The 18,783-nt window shown below is 45.1% G+C and overlaps 1 protein-coding gene across 5 annotated transcripts in view; it reads left to right on the top strand.

The window, feature by feature from the left end:
- The first annotated feature begins 5,327 nt into the window (after positions 1–5,327).
- The window catches only part of LOC122107772 (synaptotagmin binding cytoplasmic RNA interacting protein), a 36,844-nt gene continuing 23,388 nt past the window's right edge, over positions 5,328–18,783 (top strand). For 2 of the 5 annotated variants that reach the window (XM_042679597.1, XM_042679596.1), the window contains exons 1-5: positions 5,405–5,521; positions 7,769–7,887; positions 8,002–8,109; positions 11,275–11,388; positions 11,484–11,660. In XM_042679597.1, coding sequence (XP_042535531.1) covers positions 8,029–8,109; positions 11,275–11,388; positions 11,484–11,660 — 372 coding nt within the window. In that variant the 5' untranslated portion in view covers positions 5,405–5,521; positions 7,769–7,887; positions 8,002–8,028. Of the gene's footprint in view, positions 5,522–6,924; positions 7,085–7,768; positions 7,888–8,001; positions 8,110–11,274; positions 11,389–11,483; positions 11,661–18,783 lie in introns of all 5 variants that reach the window. The other 3 variants (XM_042679595.1, XM_042679594.1, XM_042679593.1) reach the window with 3 other exon arrangements.

The following is an 18,783-nucleotide window of genomic DNA, read 5'->3' on the forward strand; positions in this document are numbered from 1 at the left end:
AAATGAACACTCAAGCAAGAATAAGAACCTTCCTAAAATTAACTAGTGAAAATCCTACTGTCCAGCTGTCCCTAACCAGGTTAGCAAATGGATGGCCCTGAGTTCAAACCACAGTATTTAAAGGAGAGAAGATCTTAAATGATACAAGGGGCAGTTTCAAAATTTAAAAATACATCATAAGGAAGGGCATGCCTGTAATTTTAGCTAATCAGGAAGCTGAGATTTGAGGATTGCAGTTTGAAGCTAGTGCAGGCAGGAAAGTATGAGAGTCTTATCTCCAATTAGCTACCAAAAGCCACAAGTAAAGCTATGGCTCAAGTGGTAGAGTGAGCACAAGAACTCAGGGAACTGAGTTCAAGCCCCAGGACTGGCATCCCTCCCCGCAAAAAAAAAAAAAAAAAAATCACAAATGTTTGAGCCAGAAGACATTAAAAATCATGTTAACGTTTTGTATTGAAATAGAAATGCTGGGATATGAAATTATTTGTCCAAGGCCACAATATCTTTAATAACAGATATGATATTGCAACATTGTCTGGACTCAGCGTATTATCCTTTGGTTTACTTCAGCAACTACCTACTAAGCATTATATTGAGGATGTGATAGAAACTAAATGGAAAAATTGAGAAATAAATTTAACAATTTTTTTTGGTCAGTCACAGGGCTTGAACACTGGGCCTGGGTGCTGTCCCTCAGCTTTTCAACTCAAGGCAAGCACTCTACCACTTGAGCCACAGTGCTACTTCCGGTTATCTGGCGGTTCATTGGACATTAGAGTCTTATGGACTTTCCTGCCTTGGCTGGATCTCAGCCTCCTGAGTAGCTAGGATTACTGGTGTGAGTGAGCCACTGGCGCCTGGCAACAAATGCTTTCTTGTACCAGAGATTTCATATCCATTTCTTTTTTCTGCACACATATTTCCATTTAACTCAGTGTGTCTCTCACACCAAGTTAATCCACCTTTTTTTAAAAATTTATTTTATTTTTATTTTTTTATTGGTTGTAGGGCATGAATTCTGGGCCTGGGCACTGTCCCTGAGCTCCTCAACTCAAGGCCAGCATTCTACCACTTGAGCCACAGCGCTACTTCCCTTCCCGTTTTCTGTGGTTAATTGGAAGTAAAAGTCTCACAGACTTTCCTGCTTACATTGGGACTTTTGAATTGTGATCTTCAGATCTCAGCCTGCTGAGCAGCTAGGATTATAGGTGTGAGCCACTAGCAGCAGGCTAATTTTTTTTTTTTTTTTTATCTTACATGGGTTTCTCCAGTTTTCAGTAAATTAGTTTCTGTGGTCAAGCCTGGAACAAGCAGTTTTGAAAATCATTTACAAAGGCATCAAAGTGACTGTTCATGGTGACACATGTCTGTAGACTCAGTTACATGGGATAGCTTGAGCTTAAAAGGAGTTCAATTCCAGCTTGGGCAAATAGAGGCCCACCTCAGGAACAAAAAAAATGTTAAATTAAGAGTAGGTCAAAGACGGGCGCCAGTGGCTCACACCTGTAACCCTAGCTACTCAAGAGGCTGAGATCTGAGGATCATGGTTCAAAGCCAGCCCGGGCAGGAAAGTCCATGAGACTCTTATCTCCAATAAACCACTAGAAAACTGGAAGTGGTGCTGTAGCTCAAGTGGTAGAGTGCTCGCCTTGAGCTGAAGAGCTGAGGGATAGGGCCCAAGCCCAGAGTTCAAGCCCCACGACCGACAAAAAAAAAAAAGAGTAGGTGATTGTTTTTTTACTCAGCCACTTCCCTTTGTACGTAGCTCCTCACTGTGAACAAACCTCAAAAAATTCCAGAACTGAGGAAGGCTAGCCAAAGCTGTGGGGAAAAAAAAAAAGACTAAAATAAAGCTAGTGAGTCAGGTAGCTCTTGTTGAGGATTTGTACTTTTATTGTAGGTATATGAATGTGAAGCTATGAAGGTTTTTTTGCCTTTTTATTTTTTGGTCAATTGTGGGTCTTGAACTCTAAGCCTTGGCCCTGTCTCCAAGCTCTTCAGCTCAAAGAGAGCACTCTACCACTTGAGCCATAGTGCCACTTCCGGTTTTCTGATGGTTAATTGGAGATAAGAGTCTCATGGATTTTCCTGCCCAGGCTGGCTTTGAACCTTGGTCCTCAGATCTCAGCCTCCTGAGTAGCTAGGATTACAGATGTGAGCCACTATTGTCTGGCTATTTTATTTTTAAATTTTATTTTACTGTGAAGATGCTGTACAGAGGGGTTACTTGAATAAGGTAATGAATACATTTCTTGTCTTACCCCCTCCTTTGCCGTTCTCCCACCATCCCTTCCATTTTAGTTTTTTGCTGTTGAAGATTATAACACCACCATTTATAATCTTCAGCCCTTCTCCAGGAGCTCCACAGAATCTTATTTGTAACTACAATCTTATTTGTACTTTTTTTTGTTTGTTTTTTTTTTGGGTCCGGTCGTGGGGCCTGAACTCTGGGCCTGGGCGCTGTCCCTCAGCTCTTCAGCTCAAGGCTAGCACTCTACCACTTGAGCCAAGCGCCACTTCCAGCTTTTTTCTTTTTGCTTATGTGGTGCTGGGAAATCGAACCCAGGGCCTCAGGCATGCAAGGCAAGCGCTCTACCACTGAGACACCTTCCCAGCCCCTCTTATTTGTATTTGTAATTGGAGGGGAAGTGGGGATGGGTGAAAGAAGGGGAATAGGAGGGAGGGCAGGGTAGAGATGGGAAGGAGAAGTGGAAAAAGATTAGGAAGAGAGGGAGGACAGGGATTTGGGCTTGCTTTGAATGGATATTGTTTGAGTGTAGTGGCTTTAAATGGTTATCAGCAAGAAGTAGAGATTGGAAGACAATTATCAAAACTTGAAACAGATAGGATGGTGGGGAGAAGGAAGTATTCTAAATGACTCATTTTCCAACTAGGGCTGCTGGATGCATGTAGATGATTTTCATCCTCATATTCACTCTCAAGGAAGATTAAAGGCTAACAAGTGCACAGCCCTGGGTTCGATCTCCAGTACCAAAAAAAGAAAAGACACCCCCTCCCAATACAGTTAAAAAATGTGAAAAGATTAAGGAGATGATCAGGTCCTGGATTTTTTAAAATGCCAATTTAGAGTACTTCAGAAAAGCCAACAACTGTCAGGCAGTGGTGACTCACACCTGTAATCCTAGCTACTCAGGAGACTGAGATCTGAGGATCATAGTTCTCTCACAGTTTGAAACCAGTTGGGATAGGAATGTCCATGAGACCTCTTACCTCCAATTAACCATTAGAAAGCTAGAAGTGGCACTGTAGTTCAAGTCATAGAGCACTAGCTTTGAGCAAAATAGAGCACAAGGACAGTGCCATGCCCTGAATTCAAGCCCCATGACTGGAAAAAAAAAAAAACGCATACAACAAAGTTTAAGGGACTGTAGGAAAGGAATCTGGTCAGAGAAGTATAGATTTTTTTGTTTTATTTATTTATTTATTTAGGTAGGTTGTGGGTCTTGAACTCTGGGCCTGGGCGCTGTCCCTCAGCTCTTCAGCTCAAGGCTAGTGCTTTAGGGCTTGAGCCCACAGCACCACTTCCAGAAGGATAGATTTTTGGGGGGAGTTATACGGCATTGCCTAGGTAGGCACTTAAAAAGAAACTCCATCTCATGAAGTTCTAAATTTTAAAAATTCCATGTTTCAGATACTATTTCCTTTGTTTAATCTACAGTATTCCTCTACGTTTATCTTGCATTATGCACTCTGATTGCTATGTCATCCCCGACCGCTGGAATGTGAACTAGCCAACTACCATAGGAGGTATGTTTGACAGTAAGCGATTGGGGTAGTGGAGATACAAGATCCTTCTTGACTGGGTTGGTTAGACAGGAACTTTTCCTCTAAGCACAGATCTGTTATCACATCAAAGAGCTAATTTGGGGTCACTAGTAAGCATTTCAATCGTTATTTTCCTTACAAGCTGCACTGGATAAAATCAGTATGCACGTCCAGTCTTCCTCGTACCTTGTAAACCGTTACAAAGGGAATGTCACTTCACACAAGATTTAGTTGCCAAGATCCGTGTGTGTGTGTGTGTGTGTGTGTGTGTGTTTTACATTCATTTTCTCACAATTGTCCTAAGCGCTCAGCTTTGTGCTGCTTTAAGTTGCTTCAAACTATTCCAGGAGGAGCCCTCCACGGCTTAAAAGGCCAGGGACAGAAACGGAATATTGCACAACCCTTCACCCAGCGGATCTGCTTCCAAATCTGGCCTTCCCGTCCTCCCCGGGCGCGGGCAGCTCCGGGCTGCACCGGGCGGCCCGGCCGCCGCTTCCAGCGCAGAGGGGGTTTCCTCGTTCGAGTCCGCCCCCCTCCCTCCCGCCCGCTCCGCTCCCGGTTCGCGGGAAGGCCGAGGCGCGCCGGACCCGGGATGCCCCCACTATCCCGCGGGGCGAGCCTGGGGCTCCCCGGGCGACTCCCGCACTCACGTTGTGCCACTCGGTGGACCTCGGCTCCGCGGGTCTCCGCGAGCTCCCCTCCCCCGCGGCCCCATTGTCTGCCTCGCCCCGCCCCGGGGGACACGTGCGCCCGCAGCTTCCCGAGCTGGGGGAGCGCGGGGTGGCAGCGGCGTGGGCTCCGCCGGGAGCCACAGCGCGGCGGGGGCGGCGCCGGCCCGCACCGACCGGTGGGTGCCCTCCGGGAAGCCGGGGCCGCACTGGGCACCCGGGGTCCCGCACGGAACGGGACGGGTGGGGCGGGGCTGAACTCGGAGCTGGACGGCATGCGTGTGGGGCTGAGGAGAGGTAGGGTGGGGCAGGGTGGGGAGAAGTCTCGTCTCCTGACAAAGGAGAACGAGTGGGACACGCCGAGCCGGCTGGCCCGCCCCACCAGCCAGGGAGCCGGAGAGGAGTGTCGGGGGAAGGGGCGGGCCTTTCATTCACTTGCGGCCCCTCGGCCGCCGCCGGAGCGGAAGGGCGGGGTCTCGCGCCCCCTCCCGGGAAGAGGGGGCGGGGCTTAGGGGCGGAGCCTTGGGCGCGCGTCCCAAGGCGTAGGCTACGTCGTCACGTCAGCGCGGGAGAGAGAAAGAGAGGAGCCGACTCGGCAGGGACTGGGGGACGGGTCGAGAGAGCTAGCGAGGGTGGGAGTGAGCGAGAGTGAGAGCGAAGAGGGGAAAGGCGGCCACTCGTGCCTGAGCGGCCGCGGAGGGCAGGGGGAGTGGTGGGGGAAAGGAGAAGGGCGGGGGAAGAAGAAAGGCCGACTGGAGAAGGCGGACGGCGGCTGGCGGTGGTGGTAGGGGGAGAAGGAGGAGCTGGCGGAGGGCAGGGGCTGAGTGAGTGAGAGAAGCGGACGCGCGAGGGAGGGGAGGGAAGGGGGGGGTCACGCGGGGGCGCGCGCGCACCGGGAGCGCGCTCGGAGGCGAGTGGAACTGGATCGGGTTTGCTGCCAGCGGCGTGAGCTTCGGCCGCCATTTTACAACAGCTCCACTCGCGCCGGACACAGGGAGCAGCGAGCACGCGTTTCCCGCAACCCGATCCCCTCGGACAGGATTCCTCCGCCGCAGCCCAACGGGGAGGTAACGACCGCCAGGAGCTGGGTCTGGGAGGGGAGCTCGGTGACATTGTGGAGTGAGCCGGAGGGGGAGGGAGGGCGCCGCGGGGAGAAACCGGCTTTTCTGGAAAATGGATTCCAGAGGGGGAAGCGAGCACGTTGGCTGGGGCTGCCGGGGAGTAGGCCGCGGCTCGCGCCGCCACTTCCCCCTCTCCATGTGCCGCCGCTGTTGGGGCTTTGTCTGCGGCGCTCCGGGAGGAGGTGCCTCGGCGGCCCCCGTGGCCCGCGCGGACCGCGGGCGGCGGCAGAGTGGGTGCTGTCGTGGCCGTCGTCGCGGCGCGGGAGTGGGCGGAGAGGCGCCGGTGCCGTCCCGCGAGCCGCGCGGCGGGCCAGGGCGGTGCTAGGGTCCCGCGGGCTCCGGGCTGTCGGCGGAACGCCCTCACGCCGCGGCCGGCGCGGGCTGACGGGTCCACCCCGCGCCGCAGTCCTCCCCGCACCGAGGGGGCGCGGGGTGTGGAGGGTGTGCGCCGCGGGGCGCGTCGAGGCGGGCCGGCCGGGCCGGCCCCGGGGGTCGCGGGCGCTTGCCGAGCGCCCGGGGCAGAGCGCCATGTGTCACGGCGGCGGAGACGGCGGCGCCGAGGGGCGGGGAGAGCCCGTAGCCTGGGCGCCGCCGCGGCCTCGGTCTCGGTGTGGAGGGGCGAGGTTGTGCGGCTGGCAGCTTTCTGGGGGGCTCGGAGCGCGGCGGTGGGTTTGATGCCGGGGGCCGGTGACGGTCGTCGCGGTCCGGGACTCGGTGGGTTTCCGTTGAAGGAAGTTGTAGGACATTTGAAGGCGCAGAGCACGTGTTTCTCATGGGCTCCTGGCGGCCGCAGCGGTGAGGCTGCCGCTCCGGGTGCGGAGCCGAGGGCGGGCTTTGGGGTGTGGGGTGAAGGGTGGAGAAATTGGGTGGTGGGAAGGTGGCTTGTGTGAGCGCTTTGTTCTTCGCTGGCTGTTGTTACGGATCTATAAGCGGCAGGCGGGAAAAGCGCGCACTTTTGAAGGATTTACCTTGGAGAGGAACGAGCCCAGCTTTGCTTTTCTTCCCCGTAAACCTTATTCTCCGTTCTGGAACAGCTGTTGGTGGCACGCTGGCTCGTCCCCCGTGCTGATTGGGCTTCATTTGTAAGGTGGTTTTTCCTAGGGAGTGTTAGCAGGTGAGTCAGGGGTGGTGTTCAGGAAGAATAGAGTGAATTGGTATTTCTGTGCCCCAGGCTCCAAATCTGGCTTGTCAGACGACAGTGGAGTTTAAAGTAGTAAGGTTTCTTTCAAGGGAGGTGCAGCGCTGGTTGATGCGGTTAAGTGGTAGAGAAAGTCAAGATTGGGGCTCTCATATTGTTCTCTATTCTGTTTGAAGATCCTAGTTTAATTTTGCTTATTGCGTTTGAACAGATCTCTGGAAACATGGCTACAGAACATGTTAATGGAAATGGTACTGAAGAGCCCATGGATACTACTTCTGCAGTTATCCATTCAGAAAATTTTCAGACATTGCTTGATGCTGGTTTACCACAGAAAGTTGCTGAAAAACTAGATGAAATTTACGTTGCAGGTAAGAACTAACACTTGCAAAATTACATTATGAAATTTTTCTATTGGATTTCTGGCTTTGAGCTAAAATAGCAACTTTTTGTGGTTTCCAATAAGTGTGGGAACTCGAGCTTTGCCTTGTTCTGATAGTTGGTTAATTGAGGTTTGAACTGGAGATTATGCTGTGTAGAGGGAGGGAAGCTGGGAGGGGTAGGCCCTCCCTAGGGGAAGAAGGCTGGCTGTCCTGCTGAATAAGTATGTGATAGTACCAACAGCTGCTAAAATGTTGTGAGCAGACCATGTGACTTTTTTTTTTCGGTATTTTTGTGGTAGGATTCTTGTTAAATAACTTGGTGGCTGTGGACTTGTTCTGTTGTGTTTTTTGGAGTGGTGATTCTATTGGACTTGGAATTAAGTAGAGGTTCAGTTGTCATGCTTTGTACTTCGTTGGTTGACTCTAGGATTTGTGTGTGTGTATGTGTGTGTGTGTGTGCGTGCACGCGCATGTGTGTATTGCAATGACAGGATGTAAAATAAATTGTGTGGTTCAGAGGTCTCAGAATAGCTAGAGTATGTTTCATTATGTAGATATAAAGGGAGTAGAATTGTCACACTTGGGTTTGTATTGGGCCGTACAGGTCTTTTCTAAAATAAAAATCCAAAAGTGTTAGAAGTTGATAACTAATTAAGTTTTTCTCTTCTGCAGGGCTAGTTGCACATAGTGATTTAGATGAAAGAGCTATTGAAGCTTTAAAAGAGTTCAATGAAGACGGCGCATTGGCAGTTCTTCAACAGTTTAAAGACAGTGATCTCTCTCATGTTCAGGTAATGTAAATTTAATGTCAATGTAGAAAAAAAATTCAGTAGTTTTGGTATGTTCATTACATTTTGTTAGGTGCATACATAATTATTAATTATGAATGGAATTTTTTTTTCCAGAACAAAAGTGCCTTTTTATGTGGAGTCATGAAGACTTACAGGCAGAGAGAAAAACAGGGGACCAAAGTAGCGGACTCTAGTAAAGGACCAGATGAGGCAAAAATTAAGGTATGTCTTTGTAAACTGTTAATTTTAAAGTCATTGAAACTGTCTTCTAGTTATTCTTTGAGTGTGACATGGATGTGTGCATATTTTCGAGATGATTACTATTTCTTCAAATGTATCTTGCCATTTTAAAATAACTTGTTTTCAAAATAACTTACTGTTCGTGTTACCCAGCTACTTACTGAAACAGATCCATCATATGTCTAGATGCTTTTTGAAAGGGTACAAGTTTAAGTTACTGTCAAACTAAATTTGTTTACCTAATAGCTGGTAGAGAGTATACATTTAGTAGTTGGATAATTTTCTTAGGAGACTCAGACCTCAGTAAAATTTTAAGGCTTTCTGTCATTTTATGGCATATAAAGGTCATTTCTTTAAGAAAATTAAACTGTGAGTGTGGGAATAGGCTAGATGTGAAAGGTTTTTTGGCGGGGAGTGTTGATTGGTTTTGATGTCACATGGAAAATGAAATGATCACTAATTCAAAGATTAAGAGTCATTCAGCTGAGGGAAAATTGGTTACGGTATAGGTTATGTGGTGTTGGTGGTATGGGAAGAGGACCTTAGAATGTGGAGATGATTGGAATGTGGAATTAGCTCTTAACTTGAATCTTGACTTTGAGCCTTTCTTAGATCTAGCTATGAATTTAGTGTCAATATAGTATCATCTATTAGACTATAGAGTTAGTCAACATTTTTCTGAAAAAATTTGTGTAACTTTGGTTCTGTCTTTGGAAAATGAGTTAGCTTTAATGAAACAAATTAAGCCTAGAAGACAAGACGTTTATAGGATGTTTGAAGAGAAAATTGCTTTTTCTGTCTGTAGATTGGCAAGAGATGTTAGTTGGGTCATTATAAAGATTAAAGCAAAGGGCTGGGAAAGTGGCTCAGTGGTAGAGCGTTTGCCTTGCATGCATGAGGCCCTGGGTTCGATTCCTCAGCACCACATAAGCAGAAAAAAAAAAGACCAGAAGTGGCGCTGTGGCTCAAGTGGTAGAGCACTTGCTTTGCGCTGAAGAACTGAGGGATGGTGCCCAGGCCCCAGAGTTCAGGCCCCACGACCGGATCTCCCCCCCACCCCCCCCCCCCCAAAAAAAAGCATCTCTTTATAGCATGAGGATTACACATGACAGAAAAGGAAAAATAAACATTTGATAGTTTAGTATATGACAGTGATCAGGTTCAAGTTTTACTGTTATTCAGTGTCCCACCATTATATAGTCATTTAGGTGTAATAGAAAAAAGAGCTACTTAGAATATGTGTGTGTACCTTTTGTGTACTTTTTGGTTAGAAAGTAAGGGTTTTTTTTCTTACAAATTAAGATAATTTCATAAATTAATGACCCCTCATCACTTTTTGTGGTGCCTAAGCATCAAACCTGGGAATCTTGTTCATGTTGGGCTAGTATATGAGTACTTCCTTAGGTTGTACCAGTGAACTGTATTCCCAACCCCAGAAATACTGTATTTAATATAGAAGACATTAACATCATTTTCATTTTTAGACACTGAGGCAATCACAGGTTATTTGTCATGAGGTTGGTATAGCATTTTTATTTCTGAATCTATTAATTAGTAGGATGCTTTTGTTATTTAAAAAACTGGATTTGTATCAGGTGCTGGTGGCTTATGCCTGTAATCAGCTACTCAGAAGGCTGAGATCTGAGGATCACAGTTCAAAGCCAGCCCAGGCAGGAAAGTCAATGAGACTCCCAACTAGCCACCAGAAAACTGTAAGTGGAGCTATGGCTCAAAGTGATAGAGAATTAGCCTTAAGCAGAAAAGCTTAGGGACAGCGCCCAAGCCCTGAGTTCAAGCCCTATACCCAATCAAAAAAAAAAAAAAAGTGAGAAAGAAGAGGGAAAATGATTGTTTTGCGGTTGAGTGAGATGGCGAATGGAGAAAAAAAATTGTGGGCATTTTTTTCCCTTGCTGCTTAATGGGTTAGTTCTTGTACTTTTACCTATATATAACAAAGGATAAGTGAAACTCCTAGACTTTTGACTAAAATGAAGTGCGAATTTTAGCAATTTACTTTGAGAGAGATAAGGAGCAGAAATTAACATTGTTGCAATTCCACGAAGTTTTCAAAGTCATTTTGGCTTTTTTTCCCTGAAGAATCCTTGATGTCCTCTGAAGCATAGTACTTTAATACCAGATAATAAGAATTCCTTTTCCTGTAACGAGTCTCAAGTTTGTAGATTTGGTTTAGGCAGTATATCTTTTGAGGTTGGCCAAATACTTACAAAGTCAGTATGTTACCTATGAGTAGGATTCAGAGATTTATTGGGCAAGAAATCTAGTTGAGAAACACCAAATGAAAGGAGGTTCTTTAGGATTTTTTTTTTTTGACCAGGATCTTAACTATGTCGTTTAAGATCAGGATATTGTTTATGTAGTCCAAGGTAGGCCTGTAGTTCTGCCTCAGCCTCCTGAGTGCTAAGATTACAGTTGCTTATTAGCAGATAGATACATCTTATATTGAAAGATATTGGTGGATTGATAGTAATTTTCATTGCCCAATAATTTTTTTTTTTTTTCTTTTTGGGTCCGGTCGTGGGGCCTGAACTCTGGGCCTGAGTGCTGTCCCTCAGCTCTTCAGCTCAAGGCTAGCGCTCTACCACTTGAGCCACAGTGCCACCTCTGGCTTTTTTCTTTTTGCTTATGTGGTGCTAAGGAATCGAACCCAGGGCCTCAGGCATGCAAGGCAAGCACTCTACCACTGAGCCATCTTCCCAGCCCCTGCCCAATAATTTTTTGTGTGTTGGTCCTGGAGCCTGGGTGCTGTCCTGATTTTTTGTGCTCAAGGTACCACTAGAGCCATCATTCCACTTCTGGGCTCTTTTTGAATTGGAGTACAGAATCATAGACTTTCCTGCTGGTGGTGGCTTTGAACTGTGAACCTCAGATCTCAGCCTCCTCAGTAGCTAGGTTTATTAGGCATGAGCTACTGATAATTTGTGTAGAATCCTAAAATTTTGATAATGAGAATATAACAAGCACACTAAATTAGAAGGGGAATTTTATGATCCCAGGAACAAAATGTGTAGGGAGGATAATGTTGCAATGTAATAAGAAAAATTTGAACAAGGTTAACTTTAATTGCTAATTATATGCGTGTGGTCTAGTGAACTTAAACACATTAATGACATTTTTGGACTTTTCAAGGCACTGTTGGAAAGAACAGGCTACACACTTGATGTGACCACTGGACAGAGGAAGTATGGGGGACCACCTCCAGATTCCGTTTATTCAGGTCAGCAGCCTTCTGTTGGCACTGAGGTAAAGAAACTAAAACTTTTACCTTTTGTAGTAAAAGCCAGCTACCTGTTTTCCTAAACAATCTCCATGGTTTTTACTTTATGTTTAATTCACAGATATTTGTGGGGAAGATTCCAAGAGATCTATTTGAAGATGAGCTTGTTCCATTGTTTGAAAAAGCTGGACCTATATGGGATCTTCGTCTAATGATGGACCCACTCACTGGTCTCAATAGAGGTTATGCGTTTGTCACATTTTGTACAAAAGAAGCAGCGCAGGAGGCTGTAAAACTGGTAAGTTTCTTTTTTTTAAACTTTCACCAAGGTTTTCTTCCCATACCTTAAGAGTTCATGAAATTTTTTTATTCCCTCTTTGTCTGTTCCTATCCTGGGCCTTGAACTCTAGGTCTTTCTGCTGTCCATGAGCCTTGCTCAAGGCAAATGTTATACCACTTGAGCCACTGCTCCACTTAGGCTTTTTGGGGAACCTAGCTGGCAATGAATCCTCAGATCTCAGCCAACTGAGTTGAGTGGCTGGGATTGAAGGCATGTGCCACCAGCTCTTAGCCAAGGAAGTGTATCTTAATTCCCTATGTACATATCTTTGCATGGAAAGTCTCATTTAATGATATTTTTGTTTAAATTTATGGGAGTGTGAAAAGGCTTATGAAAATAACTGATGGAGTGCCCATAGTTTTTGTTGTTTTGTGCTGGTCCTGGAGCTTGAACTCAGGCCCTGGCAACTGTCCCTGAGCCTTTTTTTCACTATCATTTGAGCCAACAACTCCACTTAGGGCTTTTTTGGGGGAAGGGAATGGTTAATTGGAGACAAGATTCTCATGGACTTTCTGCTCTGGTGGGGCCAGGAACCACAATCCTTTTATCTTAGCCCTCCTGAGTATACAGGATTATAAGTATGAGCTACCAGTATCCAGCTTATGTTTTCATTATCAACACCCAGGTATTCTAATTTCTGGCTTTTGTTTTTGTTTTAATTTTTTTAAAAGGACTCAAGGATTCATACTTGCCACATAATCTATTATTTAGTTCAGGTCCTCAATTTTTTTTTCTTGAGTTATTTTTTGGAGTGTCTTACATTTTGCCAGTGGCTATCCTTGGATTAAAATATGTAGCCTTAGGGGCTAGGAAGGTGGCTCAGTGGTAAAGTGTTTGTCTTGCATGCATGAGGCCCTGGGTTCTGTTCCCCAGCACCACATAAGCAAAAAGAAAAAAAGCTGGAAGTGGTGCTGTGGCTCAAGTGGTAGAGCGCTAGCCTTGAGCTGAAGTGCTGAGGGACAGCGCCCAGGCTCAGAGATCAGGCCCCATGACTGGATTCCCCCCCCCACCCCCCCCCCCCCCCAAAAAAAAAATCTAGCCTAGTAGCCAGAACCTGACTTGGTTCCAGATGGGGGAAGAGGTTTACCTAGACTGGTCTCAAACTAAGATCCTTTTGATCTTCATCTCCCATTGGTTGGGATTACAGGTATGAACTGCTGTGCCTAATTAGTTTTACCTATGTTGTGGGTCATTCTGAGCAACAAAGGTTGAGAATGTAGCTGAGTGGTGTGATATTTCCCTACTTTTTTTTTTGGGGGGGGGGGGGTCCGGTCGTGGGGCCTGAACAATGGGCCTGGGCACTGTCCCTCAGCTCTTCAGCTCAAGGCGAGTGCTCTACCACTTGAGCCACAGCGCCACTTCCGGCTTTTTTTCCCCCTGCTTATGTGGTGCTGAGGAATCGAACCCAGGGCCTCATGCATGCAAGGCAAGCGCTCTACCACTGAGCCACCTTCCCAGCCCAGTATTTCCCTACCTTTATATAGGGCTTCATCTCCACTATCCACAAAGAAACTTGTAATTCTAAGCACACTTAAAATCTTTGGACTGACTTCATCAGAATTTTTCTCTTGCCATTATATTTGCAGTATGAGTGAGTGTCACCAAAAATCACTTGGGACCAGCCACACAATGACACTTACATGCCATCCTAGCTATTCAGGAGTCCCAGGTACGGAGGATCATGGTTCAAGACTGTCTTGGGTAGAAAAGTACTCCAGCTGGGCTCCGGTGGCTCATGCCTAGCTACTCAGGAGGCTGAGATCTGAGGATCACAATTCAAAGCTAGCCTGACTAGGAAAGTCTGTGAAACTCTTGTCTCCCATAAACCACCAGAAAACCAGAAGTGGCGCTGTGGTTCAAGTGGTAGAGTGCTTGCTTGCCTTGAGCTGAAGAAGAGCTCAGGGAAAGTGCCCAGGCCCAGAGTTCAAGCCCCACGATGGACCAAAAAAAAGTACTCCATATTCCGTCTACAAAAGAAGTAGCCAACAAAAATATCAGCTAGAGGTGTGGCTCAAGTATAAGCCAAGAAAATAGACTTGGACTTCGAAATCCAGTTCTGAATGAGCACTGGTGGCTCATTATTGTAATAGTAGTTAGCTACTCAGGAGGCTGAGATCTGAGGATCATGGTTCATAGCCAGCCTGGGCAGGAAAGTCTATGGACACTTATCTCTAATAAACTACTCTAATAAACTACTCAAAAAACTGGAAGTGGTGCTGTGGCTTGAGTGGTAGAGCATTAGCTTTGAGCACGGAGAGGCTTAGACAGATTGGAGCCCCTGATTTTCAAGCCCCAGGACTGGCAAAAAAGAACAACAAAACTCCCCAGTACTGTCCCCCTCATTATAAAAACAAATGTGGAGCCGCGCTAGTGGCTCACGCCTGTAATACTCAGGAGGCTGAGATCTGAGAATCACAGTTGAAAGCCAGCCAGGGCAGAAAAGTCTGAGACTCTTATCTCCAATAAACCACTAGCAAACCGGAAGTGGCACTCTAGCTCAAGTGGTAGAGTGCTTGCCTTGAGCTGAAGAGCTGAGGGATAGTGCCCAAGCCCAGAGTTCAGGCCCCATGACCAACTCTTCCCCCCCCCCCCCCCCCCCAAAATAAAAAAAAGTGGGACTAGAAGTATTTTCACATTTTGGATTTGAGGTTTATATATAGGAGTTAGGGTTGAGTATCTATAATCCAGAGTTGGAATCCTTCAAAGTCTAAAATAGAACTTCTTATATGAGAGTTCAGATTTGGGGTGCTCAACCTGTATTGCCCTTGAAGGCAAATGCTAAGGAGAAAAGTAAACTGCCATTCTGTATTTCTCAAATCATCCACTGAGATCTGTCTGTCTGTGTATTTAATAGAACATGCAGGGTTAGCATCAGAAAAATCTACTTGAAAGAGTAAATGCCTTTAAAGAGCATTCAGGAATTTAGGTACTTTCAGGATCTTGGCTGGCTTTTTCCTCAAAATGCTTCCTATTTCAGAAGGCAAATAGCTGTGTAGAGAGTGATTAATTGCTAAGTTAGTTGGATAACATTTGAGCAGTCTATAAACTTTTTTTTTTGGTTGGTTATGGGGCTTGAACTCTGGGTTTGGGTGCTGTCCCTGAGCTCTTCAGCTAAATGCGAGCCCTCTACCGCTTGAGCCACAGGGCCACTTCCAGTTTTCTAGTGGTTTATTGGAGATAAGAGTCTCACAGGCTTTCCTACCTGGGCTGGCTTTGAACCATGATTCTCAGATCTCAGCCTCCTGAGTGACTAGGACTATAGGCATGAGCCACCGGCGCCCGACTTTTCAGTCAAAACTTTAATATTCAGCTGGATACAGTAGCTCACACCTATAATCTTAGCAATATAGGAGGCTGAGATCTAAGGATCATGGTTTGAAAACAACTGGGGAAGGAAAGTCTATGAGACTCTTATTTCCAATTAATCACCAAAAAGCTGTAAGTGGAGCTGTGGCTCAAGTGGTAGAGTATTAGAATAGAGCCCAGGTCTTGAGTTTAAGCATCCTGTTACAGACACCAAAAGGGGGGAATAAAAAATTGAAGCCAGGTATTGGTAGCTCCCACCTGGTTTTACAATACTAACTACTCTGGAAGCTGATATCAGAGGATCCTGGTGTGAAACTAGCCAGGGCAGAGAAGTCCATAGACTCTTAGCTCCAGTTAACCAAGGCCTTAAGTCAACTGCAGTACTGGCAGAAAAATTACGAGTCAGATATAATGAAGGATTTGAATTCTAGAAAGTCATACTTGGTAATCATTTGTTTAAATATATGTACGTATCTATAGAAAAAGGATAGATATGTAGGTAGGAATAAAAAGTTGCCGTTTTCTGTGTTTCTTTTTGGTTGGTCATGGGGCTTGAATCCAGTCTGTCTTGGGTGCTGTCTCTGAGCTCTTCAGCGCTCTACCATTTCAGTTTTTTTGCTTTTTGTTTTTGAACAACCAGCAAGCAGCTATTTTATTTGTTTTTTTTTTGCAGGGGCTTGAACTCTAGATCTGTCCTTGAGCTTCTTTCTGTTCAAGGCTAGCACTCTACCACTTGAGCCACAATTCCACTTCTTTTTTTTTTTTTTTTTGTTGGTCCTGGGGTTTGAACTGGGCTTGGGCACTGTCCCTCAGCTCTTCAGCTCAAGGCTAGCGTTCTTAGCACTTCAGTCACAGTTTTCTGAATGGTTTATTGGAGATAGGAGTCTCATGGCTTTTTCTGCTCGGGCTGGCTTTGAACCGCAATCCTCAGATCTCAGCCTCCTGAGTAGCTAGAACTACAGGCATAAGCCACCAGTGCCTACCTTCCCACTTCTATTTTGTTTGAGTAGTTTATTAGTGATAAGAGTCTCAACAGATGTACCTTCGTAGGCTGGCTTTGAGCCATGAGCCTGAGATATCTGCCTCTCCTGAGTAGCTAGGATTACAGGTATGAGCCACTGGTGCCTAGCTTTCAGACATTAGGAGGCTGGGAAGGTGGCTTAGTGGCAGTGCTTGCCTACCATGCATGAAGCCCTGGATTTGATTCCTCAGTACCAAATACACAAAAAAAGTCGAAGTGGTGCTGTGGCTCAAGTGGTAGAGATCTAGCCTTGAACAAAAGCTCAGGGACAGTGCTCAGGTGCTGAGTTCAAGTCCCATAACTGGCAAAAAAAAAGAATCATTAGATTACATTGGTATTGTAGTCTTTTTTTTTTTTTTTTTTTTTTTTTTTTTGGGTCCTGTCGTGGGACCTTGAATTCTGGGCCTGGGCACTGTCCCTCAGCTCTTCAGCTCAAGGCTAGCGCTCTACCACTTGAGCCATAGCGCCACTTCCGGCTTTTTCCTTTTTGCTTATGTGGTGCTGAGGAATCGAACCCAGGGCCTCAGGCATGCAAGGCAAGCGCTCTACCACTGAGCCACTTTCCCAGCCCGATATTGTAGTCTTAAGTAATTATTAATATGGTGACAATACGTTCTCACTAGATCTAAGAGATTTTAGAAAGCCTTATAGTAAGGAAGAAGACTAAATAGCAATAGCACACTAGTAACAGATTTTGAGTGCCAGTTAATTAGACTATGGCATGTTTTACTTTGAATAGTTGTCTTTGCTTCACAGATTGCAACCCAAAATTATATTACTATTCAGTGTTTATTAATGGTCTCACTAATGTATAAAACCATATTTATGACCTTATTAATATAATTTAACTTCAATACAGAAACTTCCAAAAGATAGCTGTTTACTATTTTGATTGGTTAAGGAACTGTTGTCCTCCACTTTGTTTTGTTTTTTGGTCCGGTCTTGGGGCCTGAACTTTGGGCCTGGACACTGTCCCTTAGCTCTTCAGCTCAAGGCTAGCACTCTACCACTTGAGCCACAGCACCACTTCTGATTTTTTTTCTTTTTTGCTTATGTGGTGCTGAGGAATTGAACCCACAGCCTCATGCATGCAAGGCAAGAGCTCTACCACTGAGCCACCTTCCCAGCCCTGTCCTCCACTTTCACTAGATTGCTTTCTGGATTTTTCTTTTGTAATTATGTCCTTATATAAGGACTTACATTTATTTATTACCTAATGAATATTAGGCTTTGCATTTTGGTACATTTTAAAAATTTCTTTGATTGTTAATGGTATATAGTGAAATGAATTAGGCTAATACATTCCCACCTCCCTAAATTCTTTTTATATAAGTAGGATTTGGGAGATTTACTTTAATGAAAACGAAAAGAATGACTTTGGACGTGATTGTTTCTTTCCCTTATCAAAGGAGCATACTTTATAAACTCACTATCAGCATTATATCTTAAGATACTATATTTTTAGTTACAACTCTTAAGATTTTGTGCATGTGTGTATATGTGTGTATACGTATACACATGCTCAAGCTCTTGTGATCATGCTTGGGACAGTAGAGGGGTTAGAGTTCAGGGCCTGAGTGCTGTCCCTTAGCTTTTTCACTGAAGGTTGATGCTCTACCAGTTGAGCTACGGTTTTATTTACAGCTGTTTTTTTTTTTTTGTTCCTTAAGTGGTTAATTGTAGAGTCTGGAGGACTTTCTGCTCAGTTTGGCTGTGAGCCATCATCCTCAGATCTTAGCCTCTTGAGTAGGATTAGCTACTGGTTCTTGTCTCGAGGATCAAAGTTTTATTTTTTATTTTTTGCCAGTCATGGGGCTTGAACTCAGGGCCTGGGTACACTGTCCCTGAGGTTTTTGCTCAAGGCTAGTGTGCTCTACCACTTGAGCCACAGTGCCACATCTGGTTTCTTTTGTTTATGTGGTACTGAGGAATCAAACCCAGGACTTCATGCATGCTAGGCAAGCACTCTACCACTAAGCCATATTCCCAGCCCTCAAAGATGAATTTTTATACAATTGGAGTGCCATTCGTGGTTATGTATAACCAAATGTTTAAAAAAATGCCTTTTTTGCATTATTCATAGGTCAGACAAGGTTTTGAAATACTTTTTAATTTGAGTATCTTGAATATTAGGTAGAGGTTAGGTAGTTGGGTATTTTCTTGATATTGATTCAACAATGATTTGTTCTCCTAGATTAAAAACTATTATAGGTTTGCAAATTTCTATGTGGATTACCTATAAAGTGGGTTAATTGATGATAAAAGCTGAAGAAGAAGCATGAAGTTAGAAACAACTGCAGGTTTCTTAGATGACACTGTTTCCAGCCAAACATCTGTCATGTATTCTGGGGAATGAAAAAAATCCATCTCAGCCAGGTATGATGGCATATGCCTGTATTTACTCAAGAGTAAGACAGAAGATCAAAATTTCAAAGCCAGCCTTGAATCCTCAAAAAAATAAAACCATCTCCACATGGTGGTAATTTTACTAAGGAAGCAAGGTTTTACTTGTGAACTTGTGAAAAGGTGATTACTGGTTACTACTTGAGTGCTTATTTGAGAGGTAGGGGCTGGGTTCTAAATTACCTTTAAATTCTCTGAATTTTTTATTTCAGGTAAGTGGAATTAATTCTATAAATAGACTGGTCACCTGTATGAGGCCAAATACCACAGTTTTAGTGTGATACCAGGTTTCTCTAGCTTTAGTGGGTTTTGTTAAAAATTTAAGGTTATAATTTCTTAAGTTTAGTAGTT

This window comes from Dipodomys spectabilis, unplaced genomic scaffold, assembly GCF_019054845.1.
Source record: "Dipodomys spectabilis isolate Male_0828 unplaced genomic scaffold, ASM1905484v1 ptg000053l, whole genome shotgun sequence".
In the NCBI taxonomy this organism is placed as follows: Eukaryota; Metazoa; Chordata; class Mammalia; order Rodentia; family Heteromyidae; genus Dipodomys; species Dipodomys spectabilis.